We start from the raw sequence: 14,308 nt of genomic DNA, 5'->3' as shown, positions 1-14,308 counted from the left end.
CCAGATAAAAGCAGCTGTAGACGGATAGAAACCGGGAGATACAGCTGTAACAGGCTGCGAGTGCTCCTGCGGACGGAGATCACTTTTTGGCAGAGGATCACTTTCGGCATGACATTGGCGATGGCGATGTCGAGACGTTTGAGTGTAAGGAGGGGAGGCTGGTCGCCTCCTTTAGTTAGAGGGCTGGGAACTTTGAAAGTGCGTGTGTCCCCCTCTGCTCTCCAGTCCCCGGCTCACTCCCCCGGGAGGGTCTCGCCAGCAGGGCAAGTTAAGTTTTAACCTCATCATTTTATTCCTGTTTCGCGTATGTGTAGTCTGGGTACCCCTGCACTGCCCTTGTCTGTCTGGTGTTAGGTTGTAATAATTGGAGAGGGAGAACTGGGAGGATTATGGTGGGCGGCCAAACTACCCTGTGGTGGGGGACTTCTTGCACTGCCCCTTTTTGGAGTGTGACCCGGACACTTTGTGTAGCCCTTCACCGCCATATTGGAATGGGCAAGACTGGCCTGTAACAGACACGAGTAAACAGGAGAGCTGCGTTTCTTCTGGATAAAAAGCACTGTAACGTTTGCATTTCTCAACCAATTTCAATGAGTGGTTTTTATATTCCCGGGTTTATGATCTACCGGGAGTAGATTGCTCCACCGTCTGCCATTTCCGCGAGTGATTGCGAATTGGTTGATGCACTTCCTGTGCACTGCTGAAAATAAAAAATAATCAATAATTTTTCTGGGAATTCGTACCTGGTGGCAGTCCGAATACATAGTGATATGTAGGCATATAAGGAACCAATTTAAATGCTGATGGTGTCATTATTCTATCGGCATTACACTGTGCAATCAACATTTACTTCGTAATAAGTAAAAGCAAAACAAGTTGTCTATTGCCCCTTTAAGAGTGCTGTGCTGTTAAAGGCAGTCGATAGAAACACTCACGTTAGGTGTCGTTAGGGACTCTGTAATTCAGCTGGTATCCATCCATCTCACGAATTTTAAGCTTACTTATGAAATTAAGACATCTATTTTTCTGTAACTTTCAGTTGTGTTGTGTGTTTGTTTGGTCTTCGACAGAGCCCTGTTCATTACAATACTTTATTGTTTCATCGCTTGCAATATTTTGTCAACTTTGCTGCTGTAGCACTGGACCTCCCCCCCAGGGATTAATAAAGTGTTATCTTGAACTGATCTCAAATAGTGATCAGTTGTTCTGATGTGATCATAACAAACCCAATTGGCCACAACCTAATGATACAGTCTACAGTGCATTGAGTATGATTTAAGGTGTGTACCACAAGATGTGTGCTGATGTACTAACAAACAAATAACAGAAAAAAAACAACATTGAAACATTTAATAAAAAAATAACATATTTCGGAAAGAATATTTAAATGATATCCAGCAATCTTTGTCTGTCCAAAAGGGGTAAATAACACAAGGTGTAGTGAGTCTAACTGTTATTGTGTATACAAATAAAATGGAACTCCTCACAGAAACATGAGGAAGAGGTTATTATGTTCAATGGAATAAAATGTCTGCTGTTACTGTATGTCTCACTATCACAGGAAAGTCAAACGGTCACTATCGTCTCCATTGACTTCACTACTCGTGGTCTGCTGCCGTGTCCCCAGGACAATTCAGGCATAGATCCTCTTCATCTGTGAAAACCAATGTGATTATTTATGAGGTGACAATAAACAAAACAGAACTCAAATATGGGATCCGCACTCTTACCATTATATGTTGTGCCACACCATAGGCAGTAAAAATGGACTCCTCTGAGATACGATGTCAAGATCTGCAGCTTATCAAAGTGCTACAAAAGAAAAGAAAGTATATATCGATCACACATCCTATTTGTGTTCCAAATGCGTAGTATAGGCATAGTGATGTGACACACTATGCTACACATCATATGCGACATGATGCTTGTCGTGTTTTGCCCACAGTCTCGTTGCACTGATTTTTCGCCCCACTGTCCCATGTGCAAATGTAGTACATTTGTATTATTTATATTACTACCAAACATCGTTGGTTATTAATGCAACAATAAGCTTATGAAATTTGAAGATAACAAGTTGAAGTCATACTCTTTTTATTAAAAAAAAAAAAAAAAAAAAGCGCAATTTATTGAATACTAACTGTTAATTCCACCGTTTCCTCCTCCACATCTTCATCTTCCTCTTGCTTTTCGTCAACATCCTCTTCCTCATCAGCCTCTTGCTTTGGCCAATACCAGTCCTCTCGGGGGACAGAGATGCTCTGGAAATAAATGAGAATTTATTAAAATGTTTCCATACACGTTCCATTTCTTTTCATCTGGGATTAACACACACATGAGGCAAAAGTGTACTTTTAAATTATACATTAAACAAGAGAATCAGAGAAATCCCCCCGAAAGCGTTGTTTTCAAAATTGATATGTTTTTTTTTGTACAAAGCTATTATATACGCTTTTCAAACCTTCCCACTGTCGAGCTGTTCACAGGCCCGCTGACTCTTTCGGAGGTCTCCTTCAATCTTTCTCTCTTCTCTCTCACTTCTTACCCTAACCCTGAAATCACAAAAACAAAAAAGATCTTAGGTCAAAATGTGAATAGGAGCAAAAGGAGTAGACTAAAATAGGAGCACGTCGTCAGATATATGAGTGAGTGTAGTCCATCTCACAAGACAGACGCAAGCGTCACCTAAAATCTTCCAAAGATCTGGTCTCATTCCGCTGCTTAGCTTGTACTTTCTGACGATATTGTTGAAGTTCGTCCTCGGCTTTTCTCTTCTTGACCTCTTCCATTCCAATGCCACCTCTGTCTGAGTAACACACATCGCAGACCCATTATCACATAAACATACTTTAAATAAATAAATTGCAAATACCTGTAATTTGAGAAATAGATAGACTGGACTAAAACCAAAATTGCCTACCTGTTTTGATGTTAACTGGGATTGGTTCAACTCTTCCTGCACCTAATGGAGAAAGAGATATAAACATCATCAAGCAAAAAACATAAATACAAATTTGTATTTCAGGCCACTTGTGGAAACGTACCCTCCTTTCCAAGGCCTTGTCCAGCTTTGTAACCCATCTTCTGTAGAAGTGCAAATCCTTTGTTCCCATTGCTGATGGTGTTCTGTAACGCTGCTTCTCTACTTTCTGTCTCCTGCTCCTTGTAGGTCTTCTGGCGGTTTACAATGTTCTTCTGCTTGTGTAGTGCCTCCCTCTTCATTGCTTCTTTCACTGGTTTAGTCATCGGCAACCCAGGCTTTACATCTTGTCTGATGGATAAATTAACAAAGAAAATATACTCCATACTATTGTTTACACATTATTGTACAGAAATATCTAACTATATTCACATTTATACCCAGTCAATACTTGTAATCCTTACTGCCACCATTGTAATTTTTTTGGCCTTTATCTTTATCTGGTGCATAGTCACATTTTGTACATTCTGTGTATGTTGTATTTCTGTTTTTGTCGGTGAAGCATTCTTTTTTGATTCTTTACTTGTCAGTATGCACTGCAGTGCACCAAGTCTTACCTAAACAAATCCCTTGTGTATGAGAATGTACTTGGCCCATTAAATTGATATTCATTCTGAAATAAACGCATGAGGTACCTCATCGCAGAAACTGGGAGCATACTCAGATTTTCAGGTTCTAAAGACATCTGCATGTACCGGAGGTGGATATTTTACCTTCACCAAAATCTTAAATACACCTACAACCGGTCCAGACAGTGCGTAATATACAGAAAAACAGATCAGAGCTCCCTAGCTAACATTTGGTGCTACTTTAACAAACCAAAATTAAACAATAAGCGCCATACAATTTACTGAGAAATGCATCAGACATGTAGTCCTCTTCTTCGTCCGACATCCCGTCTTTGTAGAAAAAAATAACAGATTCTAACAACTTCAGATAATTGATCTGTTCCTTCCGCTTTGCTGCAGGTGGGAGCCGCTGCTAATGTTTGGTTCGCCCAGAAACCCTTCCGATGGGCAACAAGTTGCGTGACTGCGATGCTTCCCTTCCCGTGTCGCCGTTTGGATATTAATTATCATTAGTAGTACACGGTTCTGACAAATAGCGCGTCGGATCAATCAAATATTAATGGAAATAAACGCACGTAGTCTACCAAACTATTGTAGCCTAATATTTCGTCGAAGACGAATATCGTCGTTGTTTTCGTTCATTTAGTTTGTTTCCCATCGGACATATTTTATTGCAACATCTGCGTTGCCCAATGATACGTCGTCATTCATCCCCGACCAGCAAAGGACAGGTAGCGTAAACAAATTACTTGCGTTTCAGCTTTTTAGGTCCATGTTTGTTACTTGTCTGGTTTCGTCCCTCTGAATATCATTAAAATATCTGATGCTTTATGTTAAAGTTGAATTAGTGTTGGTGTCCGTAGTGAGCCGGTTCCATATGGGAGCTAGCTCGGTTGCTACCGAGCTCGCCTGCCAAACCCTCCACAGCAGGGAGCTGTCAACCAAAATGTACACAACGCTGTCGCTCACCTTGCTATCGTTTGTTTGACGGATCTACTGTAATAAGTGAGCAATGCAAGACAGACAAATAAATCATGAATGACCAAAAACCTACCCCCCCCCCCTCATATCTAAGTTGTGACTTGTGTGAGAGATGAGACGTTTTAACCCTCTATCCTGATCCTCTGTTTGCAGGGGTGAGACCGTGTCATCCTTATATATTGCCTGTCTGAGCACAAAGCGGATTCATTTGTGCCTTTGATTGCTGCTTTCGCCATGGAGCTGGCTCATAGTCTCCTGCTCAATGAGGAAGCTTTAGCCCAGATCACCGAGGCAAAAAGGCCGGTCTTCATCTTTGAATGGCTCCGCTTCCTGGATAAAGTTCTCGTGGCAGCAAATAAGGTGAATTCAGAGATTCGCACTTTGTAATTATATGCCAAGTGGCTGTGACGTTGGGCCACACAGCTAACAGGATTTGTTTGTGTGTCGCAAATGCCAGGTGGATGTGAAGGAGAAGCAGAAGAAGCTTGTGGAACAGTTGACGGGACTGATAAGCAGCGCCCCAGGACCCCCTACGAGAAAACTGCTTGCCAAAAACCTTGCAGCCCTCTACAGCATCGGTGACACTTTCACTGTATTCCAGACGTTGGACAAGTGCAATGACATCATCAAAAGCAAGGAAGACACGCCTGCATACTTGCCAACGAAGCTGTGAGCTCCCCATTCATTACATTTGTGTGCATTGTTGTAGACAAACCTTGTTTCGGTGTCTAGCGACAAAGCCATTACTACAATATGCAAAATTGCAGCAAAACACAGTATTCAATACTCCTTGGCCTAAATTACGTCTATGTGAGTGTCTTTCAATTTTGAAAAGACACCTTGCTTCAGTCTTAAGCAATTTTGCGGATATTGCATTATAAATCAGTTTTATTTCATTATGTGAAATAAAACTGTGTCCTTGTGTCTTGTGTCCTAATCAGATGAATTACATCATTCAAAAATATCACTCACACAATGCAGGACTGTATCAGATAGATAGATGGATGGATGGATAGATAGATACTTTACTCATCATATGATTGTCAACTACACCATATCACTGTACTTAACATTATTCTTTAACTAATGTCATCTATATATATATATATATATATATATATATATATATATATATATATATATATACACACACACACACACACACACACACACACACAGAGCTAGAGCAGCAGCAGTGGCAGAAATTGCAGAATGTTGTAGAATCTACTATCTTTAATAGTGTGTAGATTTGCGTATTGTAAACGTATTGGGGATTGTGGGTATATGCCCACACTCAGAGGCATTAGTAGTTAAGCCAAATGTTAATCCGTAGAATGATGCTTGTGTTTAAGGGGGGGATTATAATAGTGTATCTTGCAAGCATAATGAACCCAAGCAGCAGTTGAGATGACATCAGTCATAGCTCAGCTATAAGATATATATATATATATATATATATATATATATATATATATATATATATATATATATATATATATATATATATATTATTTTTTTTTTTTAATTATCACATAGCAGTCTTCACTATACTGATGTGTGTAATACTACAGTATATACTGCACCAGTATATACTATAAGTTGACAGTCCATCCCTTCCTCTGTTTATCTTTTTTTTTCAGTGTTTTATTGTTTATGTTGCCATTGTGATGCTGCTCTTTAAATAACAGTGACAATTTTCAATATGCAATGCAAATGGGTTGTAATTCAAATGTTTTGGAATCAGAATCTGTAAAAAAAAATTACATTTACATATACTAGGAATTTGTCCTGCTGAGGTTTGGTGCCTTTCTCCACAGACACTTAAACAGTAACAGTTTGAAAATAATAATAATTTTAAAAAAATTGTCAAATATATTACAATAGCCAAAAAACAGAAAATAGTATATAAAAATATACAGAATATAGAAGTGCAATACTATGCACAGGATAAATGATTGGATAAGGTATAAATTATAAATATAAATTTTTAAAAAACAGTACTAATGTACTGACTACTAGTAACTGTAAAACGTTTTGGTATTTAAACAAATGATGTCTCTCTTGCAGCGCGGCAGTGGCATGTGTGGGGGCTTTTTATGAGAAGATGGGCCGAATGCTGGGAAGCTCCTTCCCAGATACCATAAACAATCTCTTAAAGGCATTAAAAAGTGCAGAGGTATGACTTGAATAAAGCAGTGTTTCCCCAGACGGTTTATTACTATTGTTTCTTGTAAATTGTTTAGATTATGTATATGTCTATTGTCTATTGTATATTGCTGAATTTCAGTGGTGATTGCTTATTTTTAGGCTGTTAATTTAGTAGTAGTAGTAAAATAGTTTTTTCTATTGTTCTGTTGGTTGTATTTTATTGTGTTGGTAGATTTTTTTAGGTTTCCATATAATTATTTGTGATTATTAGGCTATTTGTATATGTTCTATGATTCAGTGTTCATTCTTAGGATTTATTTTCTTTTATTGTTATTATTTTATTGTTATGCTTAGCTTATTGTATATTGAAAAAAAATTCTCTACCTTGTAGTTAATTATAGGTTAATTTATCTATCTATCTATCTATCTATCTATCTATCTATCTATCTATCTATCTATCTATCTATCTATCTAATTTAATCCTCTTCCATTGCCCCTCTTGTGTTGTTTGCACCCACGCACTCTCTCCCCTCGCTGTCGCTCCAGTCCCAGGGTCGGGGGGAGATCCTTCTCAGTCTGCAGAAGGTGCTAAGCGGCCTGGGCGGGGCTGCCGCTTCATGCCACAGAGATATCTACAAAAACGCCCGCTCACTGCTCACAGACAGGTCAATGGCAGTCCGCTGTGCTGTCGCCAAGGTCAGTGACTGATAATGTGTAATGCTTTTCCAGTCGTGCATGCTAATTAGTTAAAAAAAAATAATAATGATTTTCTTTTCCTTCCGAGCAGTGCCTGCTGGAGCTGCAGAATGAAGCAGTGTTCATGTGGACCACAGAGCTGGAAAATGTGGCCACGCTGTGCTTCAAGGCTCTCGAAGGCTCCAACTACGGGGTCCGGGTAGCGGTGTCGAATTTGCTGGGGACGGTCATGGCCACAGCGTTGATGCCCAAACAAGCAGCAGGTAAGAGTTTCTTATGTGGTCCAGAATTGACCTGAAAGGCGGCCTTTTCTCAAAATCACGCGAAACGTGAAATCTGAGAGGTTTGTCATCACCGTTTCCATGGTTTCAGCGAATTCCGCCAAAAACAAGAACTGGTCTGAGAAGGGAGCCATATGACAGAGCATTGAATCCTGAAGGTTCACAATGCAAAGATCCTTATTGGTTGGATTTATTAGGTAACAGCCACAGTGGTGCAGAGTAATGCCCACTCGACCATTCAAATGCTGTGTTCTACTATCTCAGCGCAGCGCCCATCCCGCTAACCCCACCCCAGTGTTCTTTCTGGGTCCTTGAGGTGCTTGAAGTGCTTGAATTTAGTCCTCAGAAATTTAAGAACTGCAATACCTTGAATATGGCTTTTGTGCGGCAGTGCGGAAAAAAACAAAACCCTGCAATCATTGAAAATAGTGATAATTCCCCCTTGTTTTGTTATTCAGATTGTGACTTAATATGAGTGTCATTACTAATATAAATAATAGACAATGAGATTAAGATTATATTTTAATAAATAAAGATCGCATTGAAAATTTATGACATTTGTTTTGTGTGAAGTCCTTGAAAATGGAAAAATAGTGCTCAAAATGAGTACTTGAAAGTCTTTTAGTTTCATTTTGTAATGCCAGAATGAACCCTGCCAAACACTTTATGAGTAATTTTCACAAAAGAAGAGCAGGCGGCAGAAACCGAAACTTCCCGGGCTCAAAGGCTCTTTAAGCTCCATTTTCCGCTAATTTGTGAATAGTTTTGCCAGTGGCTCGTCCATTTAAGATCGTGTGAAATCATCACTGTCTGCAGTGATGCGCCAGAACGTGAAGCGGGCCACCCTAGAGGAGGTCCTCGAGCTGATGGCTACGGGCTTCCTGCGCGGGGGCTCGGGCTTCCTGAAGAGTGGTGGTGAGATGCTGAAGGGCGGCGCCTCCGTCAGCAGGGAGGTGCGGGTGGGGATCACGCAGGTAAGAAACTCTCCGCACCTGCTTTTCTAGCGCGGCGCGGCTCGATGACGACCTTTGCCGTCTCCGCCGCAGGCCTACGTGGTGTTCGTGACTTCGCTCGGCGGCCACTGGCTGGAGCGCAACTTTGCCACCTTCCTGTCCCACGTCCTGGACCTGGTGTCCCACCCGCGGGCCACGCAGACGCACGTGGAGGCCGTCTATTCGCGGCGCTGCGTCTCCTTCATGCTGCGTGCCACCCTCGGGGGCTTGCTGGGGGAGAAGGCACAGATCGCGGCAGGCAAGGAGATCTGCCAGGCCATCAGCAAGCAGATGAGGGCTGTGGGTAAGGAGGAAGGGGGGGAAATATCACGGTTCAGAGCATTACAGAGTAAGTACTCATCTGTTATTACCTCTTTTTTTTTTTTTTTCAATCACCACATTTCTTTCGGTCGTTTTTGGCATGATTTGCTTGGTGTCGGTGTGGAGTTGGGTCTTTCCATCTTTATGTCTTGACCATTTGATTCGCTTTCACCCTCTTTCCACTTCCAAAGCTCTACTTTTAATCAGGCGGTATATTTGTGTCGTAACTATGATAACACTAGTTGACAGTGCTAGATTTTGACAGGATTTACATACGCCGCTAGTTGCCTGTTCACCTCCATCCTACTAATGCATTTAAAACTCTGAAATAGCCCCGGGTGATATTGACACAAATATCACGATAGTTTTGAAGAATAGCTGGATATTGATTATTTGACAGTTTTTTAGGGATGAGTATCAGTGCTTTCATAAGATATTTGAATGCAAGAGTGATTAGTAATGTTGATTTTATGACCAGGCAGATCCTGTCAGTCAGCCTTAAAGACAACATTTTAACTATATCACAATATAACCAAAATCCCAGACAATATCTCGTCTGATATCATGATATAGTTGTTATAGTTATTATAATGATACACTATCTGTCATGCCGATCTCAATCTATTTATCTATTTCACCGCTTGGCAACGAGTCAAAACATTTGCAGTCAGTCTTATGTCATTTATTTTGCTAACAGCATCATGCAAATTCAGTTTTCTTTTCATCACTTCAATCATTTCCTAATCATTATGATCATCATAAAAAGATGATTCTTACTCTGTGATTTTGCTTTGAAATCTTTTTTTAGAAATCCCAATTTGTGAAAACTGATTGTGGGGAAACTGCATTTATTTATTTTCAGTTCTTGATGTTGGCACAGTATTAGATCCACCACACCATTACCTCTTTTAGACCGATTGGAATTGGAAAGGCACTAAGTCTCTGTAATTTCAAACGATAAGTCATATATTTGATCCCCAGTGCGATCAACACTTTAAAAAGTTCCCGCCACATTCTGGGAAGCCGTGATACAACGTAAATTCACTTGACTCTTTCCCTGAGAGCCGAAGTGTCTAATTTCTTGATTTATTTTCTCAAGAAAATAAAGCTTTTAAATCAAGCTTTTCTGTGCCACATTCAAGATATGTCGACGTCCGTTTGAACTCTTGGGTATTCTTTTTGATGATTCTTTATTAAATATAATTACAATTAAATATACAGGCTTCAGAAAGTATTCAGACCCCTTCACTTTTTGCACACTTTATAATGTTGTAGATATCATTTTAAATGGATAAAATTGACATTTTTGCACATCAAGCTACACTCAATAACCCATAATGACGAAGTGAAAACATGTTTTTAGAATCTTTTGCAAACTTATTAAATCAAAAACTGAAATCTGTCATTTACACATTTAGACCTTTGCTGTGGCACACAAATTATGGTCAAGTGCATCATGGTTGCTTTAATTATTCACCTGTGGCAAATTGAAATGATCGGACATGCTATAGAAAGGCACACACCTGATATAAGGTCCCTCAATTCACACTGCATGTCAAGACAAAAACCAAGTCGTGAAGTTCAAGGAACTTTCTGTAGACCTCTGCGATAACATTGTGGCGAGGCATAGATCAGAGCAAAGATATAAAACCGTTTATAAAGCTTTGAGTGTTCCCAGGAGCACAGTGGCCTCAATAATTGTGAAATGGAAGTAGTTTGGAACCACCAGGACTCTTCCAAGAGTTGGGCGTCAGAATAGCGTAACCGGGCGAGAGGAGCCTTGGTCAGGGAGGTGACCAGGAACCCAGCTCTAAGTGAGCTGTGGAAGTCCTCTGCAGAGATGGGAGAATCTGACGGAAGGCTTAGCAATCTCAGCAGCACTCCATCAATCTGGCCTTTATGTTAGCGTGGCTAGACGAGAGCCACTCTTGAGTGAAGCACATATGACAGCCCACTTGGAGTTTTCCGAATGGCATTTAAAGGACTCTGAGAGCACAAGGAAAAGGATTCTTTGGTCTCATGAGACAAATATTGAACTCTTTGGGCAGAACTCCAACTTCTATGTATGGCGAACATAAGGCACTGCTCATCACTGGGCTTATACCATCCCTACGGTGAAGCATGGTGGTGGCAACGTCATACTATGGGGGTGTATATCAGCAGCAGGGACAGGAAGACTGGTCAGAATTGAGGGAAGGATGAATGCACCCAAATACAGAGAGGTCCTTGAAGAAAACCTGCTCCGGATGGTACGCGACCTCAGACGGTTCACCTTTCAGCACGATAATGACCCAAAGCATACAGTCAAGACAACCCTGGAGTGGCTTCGGGACAAGTCTCTGACTGTCCTTGAGAGGCCCAGCCAAAGCCTAGAGTTAAACCCCATAGAACATCTGTGGAGAGATCTGAAGATGGCAGTTCACAGATGCTTCCCATCAATTCTGACAGAGCTTGAGAGGATCTGCCAGGAAGAATGGGATAAACTTCCCAAATTCAGGTGTGCAAAGCTTGGAGAGACTTAGCCAAGAAGACTCGAAGCTTTAATTGGTGCCAAAGGGGCTTCTACAAAGTACTGAATAAAGGCTCTGAATACTTTTGTAAATGACAGATTTTAAAAATCTCTAGAACATGTTTTCCATTTGTTATTATTACATTACATTACATTACATTGCATTTAGCAGACGCTTTTATCCAAAGCGACTTACAATTGTTCAATCACCGATGGACACAGCCATCAGGAGCAATAAGGGGTTAAGTGACTTGCTCAAGGACACTACAGCATGCTAGCAGGAGGAGCCTGGGATCGAACCAGCAACCTTTAGATCACTAGACCACCAGCTCTACCGCCTGAGCTACCATCCCCACAACACAATTATGATGTTGACTGGCAAAAACGGCAATTTTAGCCATTTAAAATTAAATATACGACACAATAAAGTGTGCAAAAAGTGAATGGTCTGAATCCTTTCTAAAGCCACTGTATATACTGTATACACGAAAGAGCCACATCATTAAAACCACTGACAGGTGAAGTGTATAAAGCGGCTTTCACACATGCACTGCAGCCCGGAAATTATCCGGATATTACCCAGATAAGCTGTATGTGTCAGCGCAAATGTCTGAATCGTTTGACCCGGACTTTACCCAGCCAGCACCCTAGTACAAAGTCCAGATAATGTCCAACTGAGTGGTATGTGTGAACAGAGCAGGTGATTGTCCAGATTATTCACAGCGAGCGAATGGGCGTGTTGCGCCTTGAGGACATCTCTATTATGCGACAGTTATTGTGGATCTTTGTGCACAGAGCATAGCTGCTGCGTACTCCTTTCTGCTTCCGTTATTATTAGTGTATCAACGCAAAAAACGCAACGCAATGCTATGCCCAACTACTGATTGGGCAAAGCACGACTGTAACATCGTCCGCTATCTTGGGTGTGCTGTAAATCTCTGCAGTGTCATTGCGTCACTGGGTCACCTTCTGCCTCCTGCATGCTCCACCCAGGCTCTGCCTCCGCTAAACCAAACAGATTATTTCCAGGTAGTGTAAACGCGTCTGACACGGACAATCTCTGTTTTGTTGCTACATGTGTGAAAGGGCAACCGGACAAGGCTATAATATCCGGACATTGTCCGGAGTGCATGTGTTAAAGCAGCTTTAGATTGATCATCTTGTTCCAGTGGCACCTGTCAAGGGGTGGGATATATTAGGCAGCATTTGAACAGTCAGTTGTTGAAGTTGATGATTTGATGATCTGAACCACTTTGACAAGGACAGATGTCTAGACGACTGGGTCAATGCATTTCCAAAACGTTAGGTCTTGTGGTGTGTTCACGGTATGTAGTGGTTAGTACCTACCAAAAGTGGTCCAAGGAAGGACAACTGGTGAACCGGCGACAGGGTCATGGGCGCCCATGGGTTAATTGATGCACGTGGGGAGCGAAGTCTATCCCGTCTGGTCCGATCCCACAGAAGAGCTACTATAGCACAAATTGCTGAAAAAGTTAATGCTGCTATGATAGAAAGGTGTCAGAACCCACAGTGCACAGCTTGCTGGTTATGGGGCTGTTTAGCTGCAGACCGGTCAGAGTGACCATGCTGACCCCTGTCCACCACTGAAAGCACCTACAAAGGGCACGTGAGCATCAGAACTGGACCAAGGAGCAATGGAAGAAGGCGGCCTGGTCTGATTAATCACTGTTTTGGCGGCACCAGGGGGAGCTACACAATATTAGTGGCTATTAGAGGTGGTTTTAATGTTGTGGCTGATCAAAATACAAATATATATATATATATATATATATATATATATATATAGCAGTTAATGTAAATTCTTAAATACAGCAATGGCTTTACATCTTTACCATGTGTGAACGGGAAAAAAATTCTCAGAGGTCTGTTTTGGGGACTGAGGAATGGTGTGTCAGTGTGTGTTCTGAAGGATTTTGGTTGTGAAGATGCTGGGCAGACAACAGTATATTGGATGCTAAGGTGGCCAGGCATTAAATATATTCAGGCATCTGTTTTATAACATTCCCAAAACAGCCCTAATTACATACATTGTGAACCGGCCCATCCGGGATTCCACAATCGCACAAATTACATACATTTATGAAAATTAAATTGCCCATAATTTTCACATACTTTCACACCCAAGGCCAATTAAGAAGTCTCCTGTTCCCCTAACCTGCATGTATTGAGGTGGCAGAAAACTGGAGGAGACACTCCACTCAGAAAGATACCTGAGAGAAGGGCCCAGTTCTCTTGGTTCTGCATTTATATTCTATAATCTATAAAAGTATTTTTTATTTTTTAAATAATACATGCCAATCTGGAGTCTTTTATAGCATTATTATGGAATCTGGAATATTAGGTCATTCATCTATTATTTCACCATAAATTGGAGATTGGAGAAGCCAAATTAATGCTATGTAACTCTTTTATAACTTACTGAAGGGAAGTTACTGGCGGAAATGTGTTTCCGCAAATTCACACACGCAATCCAGCAGAGACATTATTTGTTTGACTTTGATTTTGAAATAACCCCCAAAAAGAAATTTCGACTGGATGCCGGCCTCCTTATGCATCCACGCTCTGTCCCATTTGCAACGACACCATCAGTGCATTCCATTCTTGTTTTAGCTCGCGCTTATAAGTCTTACCCTTTCCCCCCCGTCACGCGCCGACAGAGGCGGTAGTGAGCGACACCAGCGGCGAGAACAAAGCTGGTGCGGCGGACGTCTCTGCCAGTCAACATGTCATGGTGTGCGCTCTCAAAGAGCTGGGCAGCCTGGTTCAGAGCCTGAGTGCTACGGCCTCCCCACTCATCCAGGAGCCCTCAATAG

The 14,308-nt window shown here is 41.3% G+C and overlaps 2 protein-coding genes across 2 annotated transcripts in view; one reads left to right on the top strand and one right to left on the bottom strand.

Moving 5' to 3' along the window:
• Positions 1-1,399: 1,399 nt before the first annotated feature.
• On the bottom strand, positions 1,400-3,963 carry gpatch11 (G patch domain containing 11). Its single transcript, XM_080016745.1, has 8 exons — positions 3,822-3,963; positions 3,042-3,268; positions 2,918-2,959; positions 2,683-2,803; positions 2,459-2,549; positions 2,139-2,258; positions 1,731-1,812; positions 1,400-1,654 (listed from the first exon to the last, which is right to left on the bottom strand). The coding sequence occupies exons 1-8, from the start codon at positions 3,869-3,871 to the stop codon at positions 1,599-1,601; spliced, it is 789 nt and encodes a 262-aa protein (XP_079872871.1). The 5' UTR covers positions 3,872-3,963; the 3' UTR covers positions 1,400-1,598.
• A 798-nt stretch (positions 3,964-4,761) lies between these two features.
• Positions 4,762-14,308, top strand: part of heatr5b (HEAT repeat containing 5B) — a gene marked incomplete at its 5' end in the record, with an annotated part of 33,209 nt that continues 23,662 nt past the window's right edge. Inside the window, 8 exons of the mRNA XM_080016711.1 lie at positions 4,762-4,887; positions 4,985-5,196; positions 6,595-6,703; positions 7,222-7,371; positions 7,463-7,634; positions 8,469-8,626; positions 8,699-8,948; positions 14,153-14,308. Coding sequence (XP_079872837.1) covers positions 4,762-4,887; positions 4,985-5,196; positions 6,595-6,703; positions 7,222-7,371; positions 7,463-7,634; positions 8,469-8,626; positions 8,699-8,948; positions 14,153-14,308 — 1,333 coding nt within the window. The remainder of the gene's footprint in view (positions 4,888-4,984; positions 5,197-6,594; positions 6,704-7,221; positions 7,372-7,462; positions 7,635-8,468; positions 8,627-8,698; positions 8,949-14,152) is intronic.

Source organism: Zeus faber (genome assembly GCF_960531495.2).
Source record: "Zeus faber genome assembly, chromosome: 16".
Lineage (NCBI taxonomy): Eukaryota > Metazoa > Chordata > Actinopteri > Zeiformes > Zeidae > Zeus > Zeus faber.
Note: the sequence above shows the minus strand (reverse complement) of the source record. Positions and strands in the feature narration are given on the sequence as shown.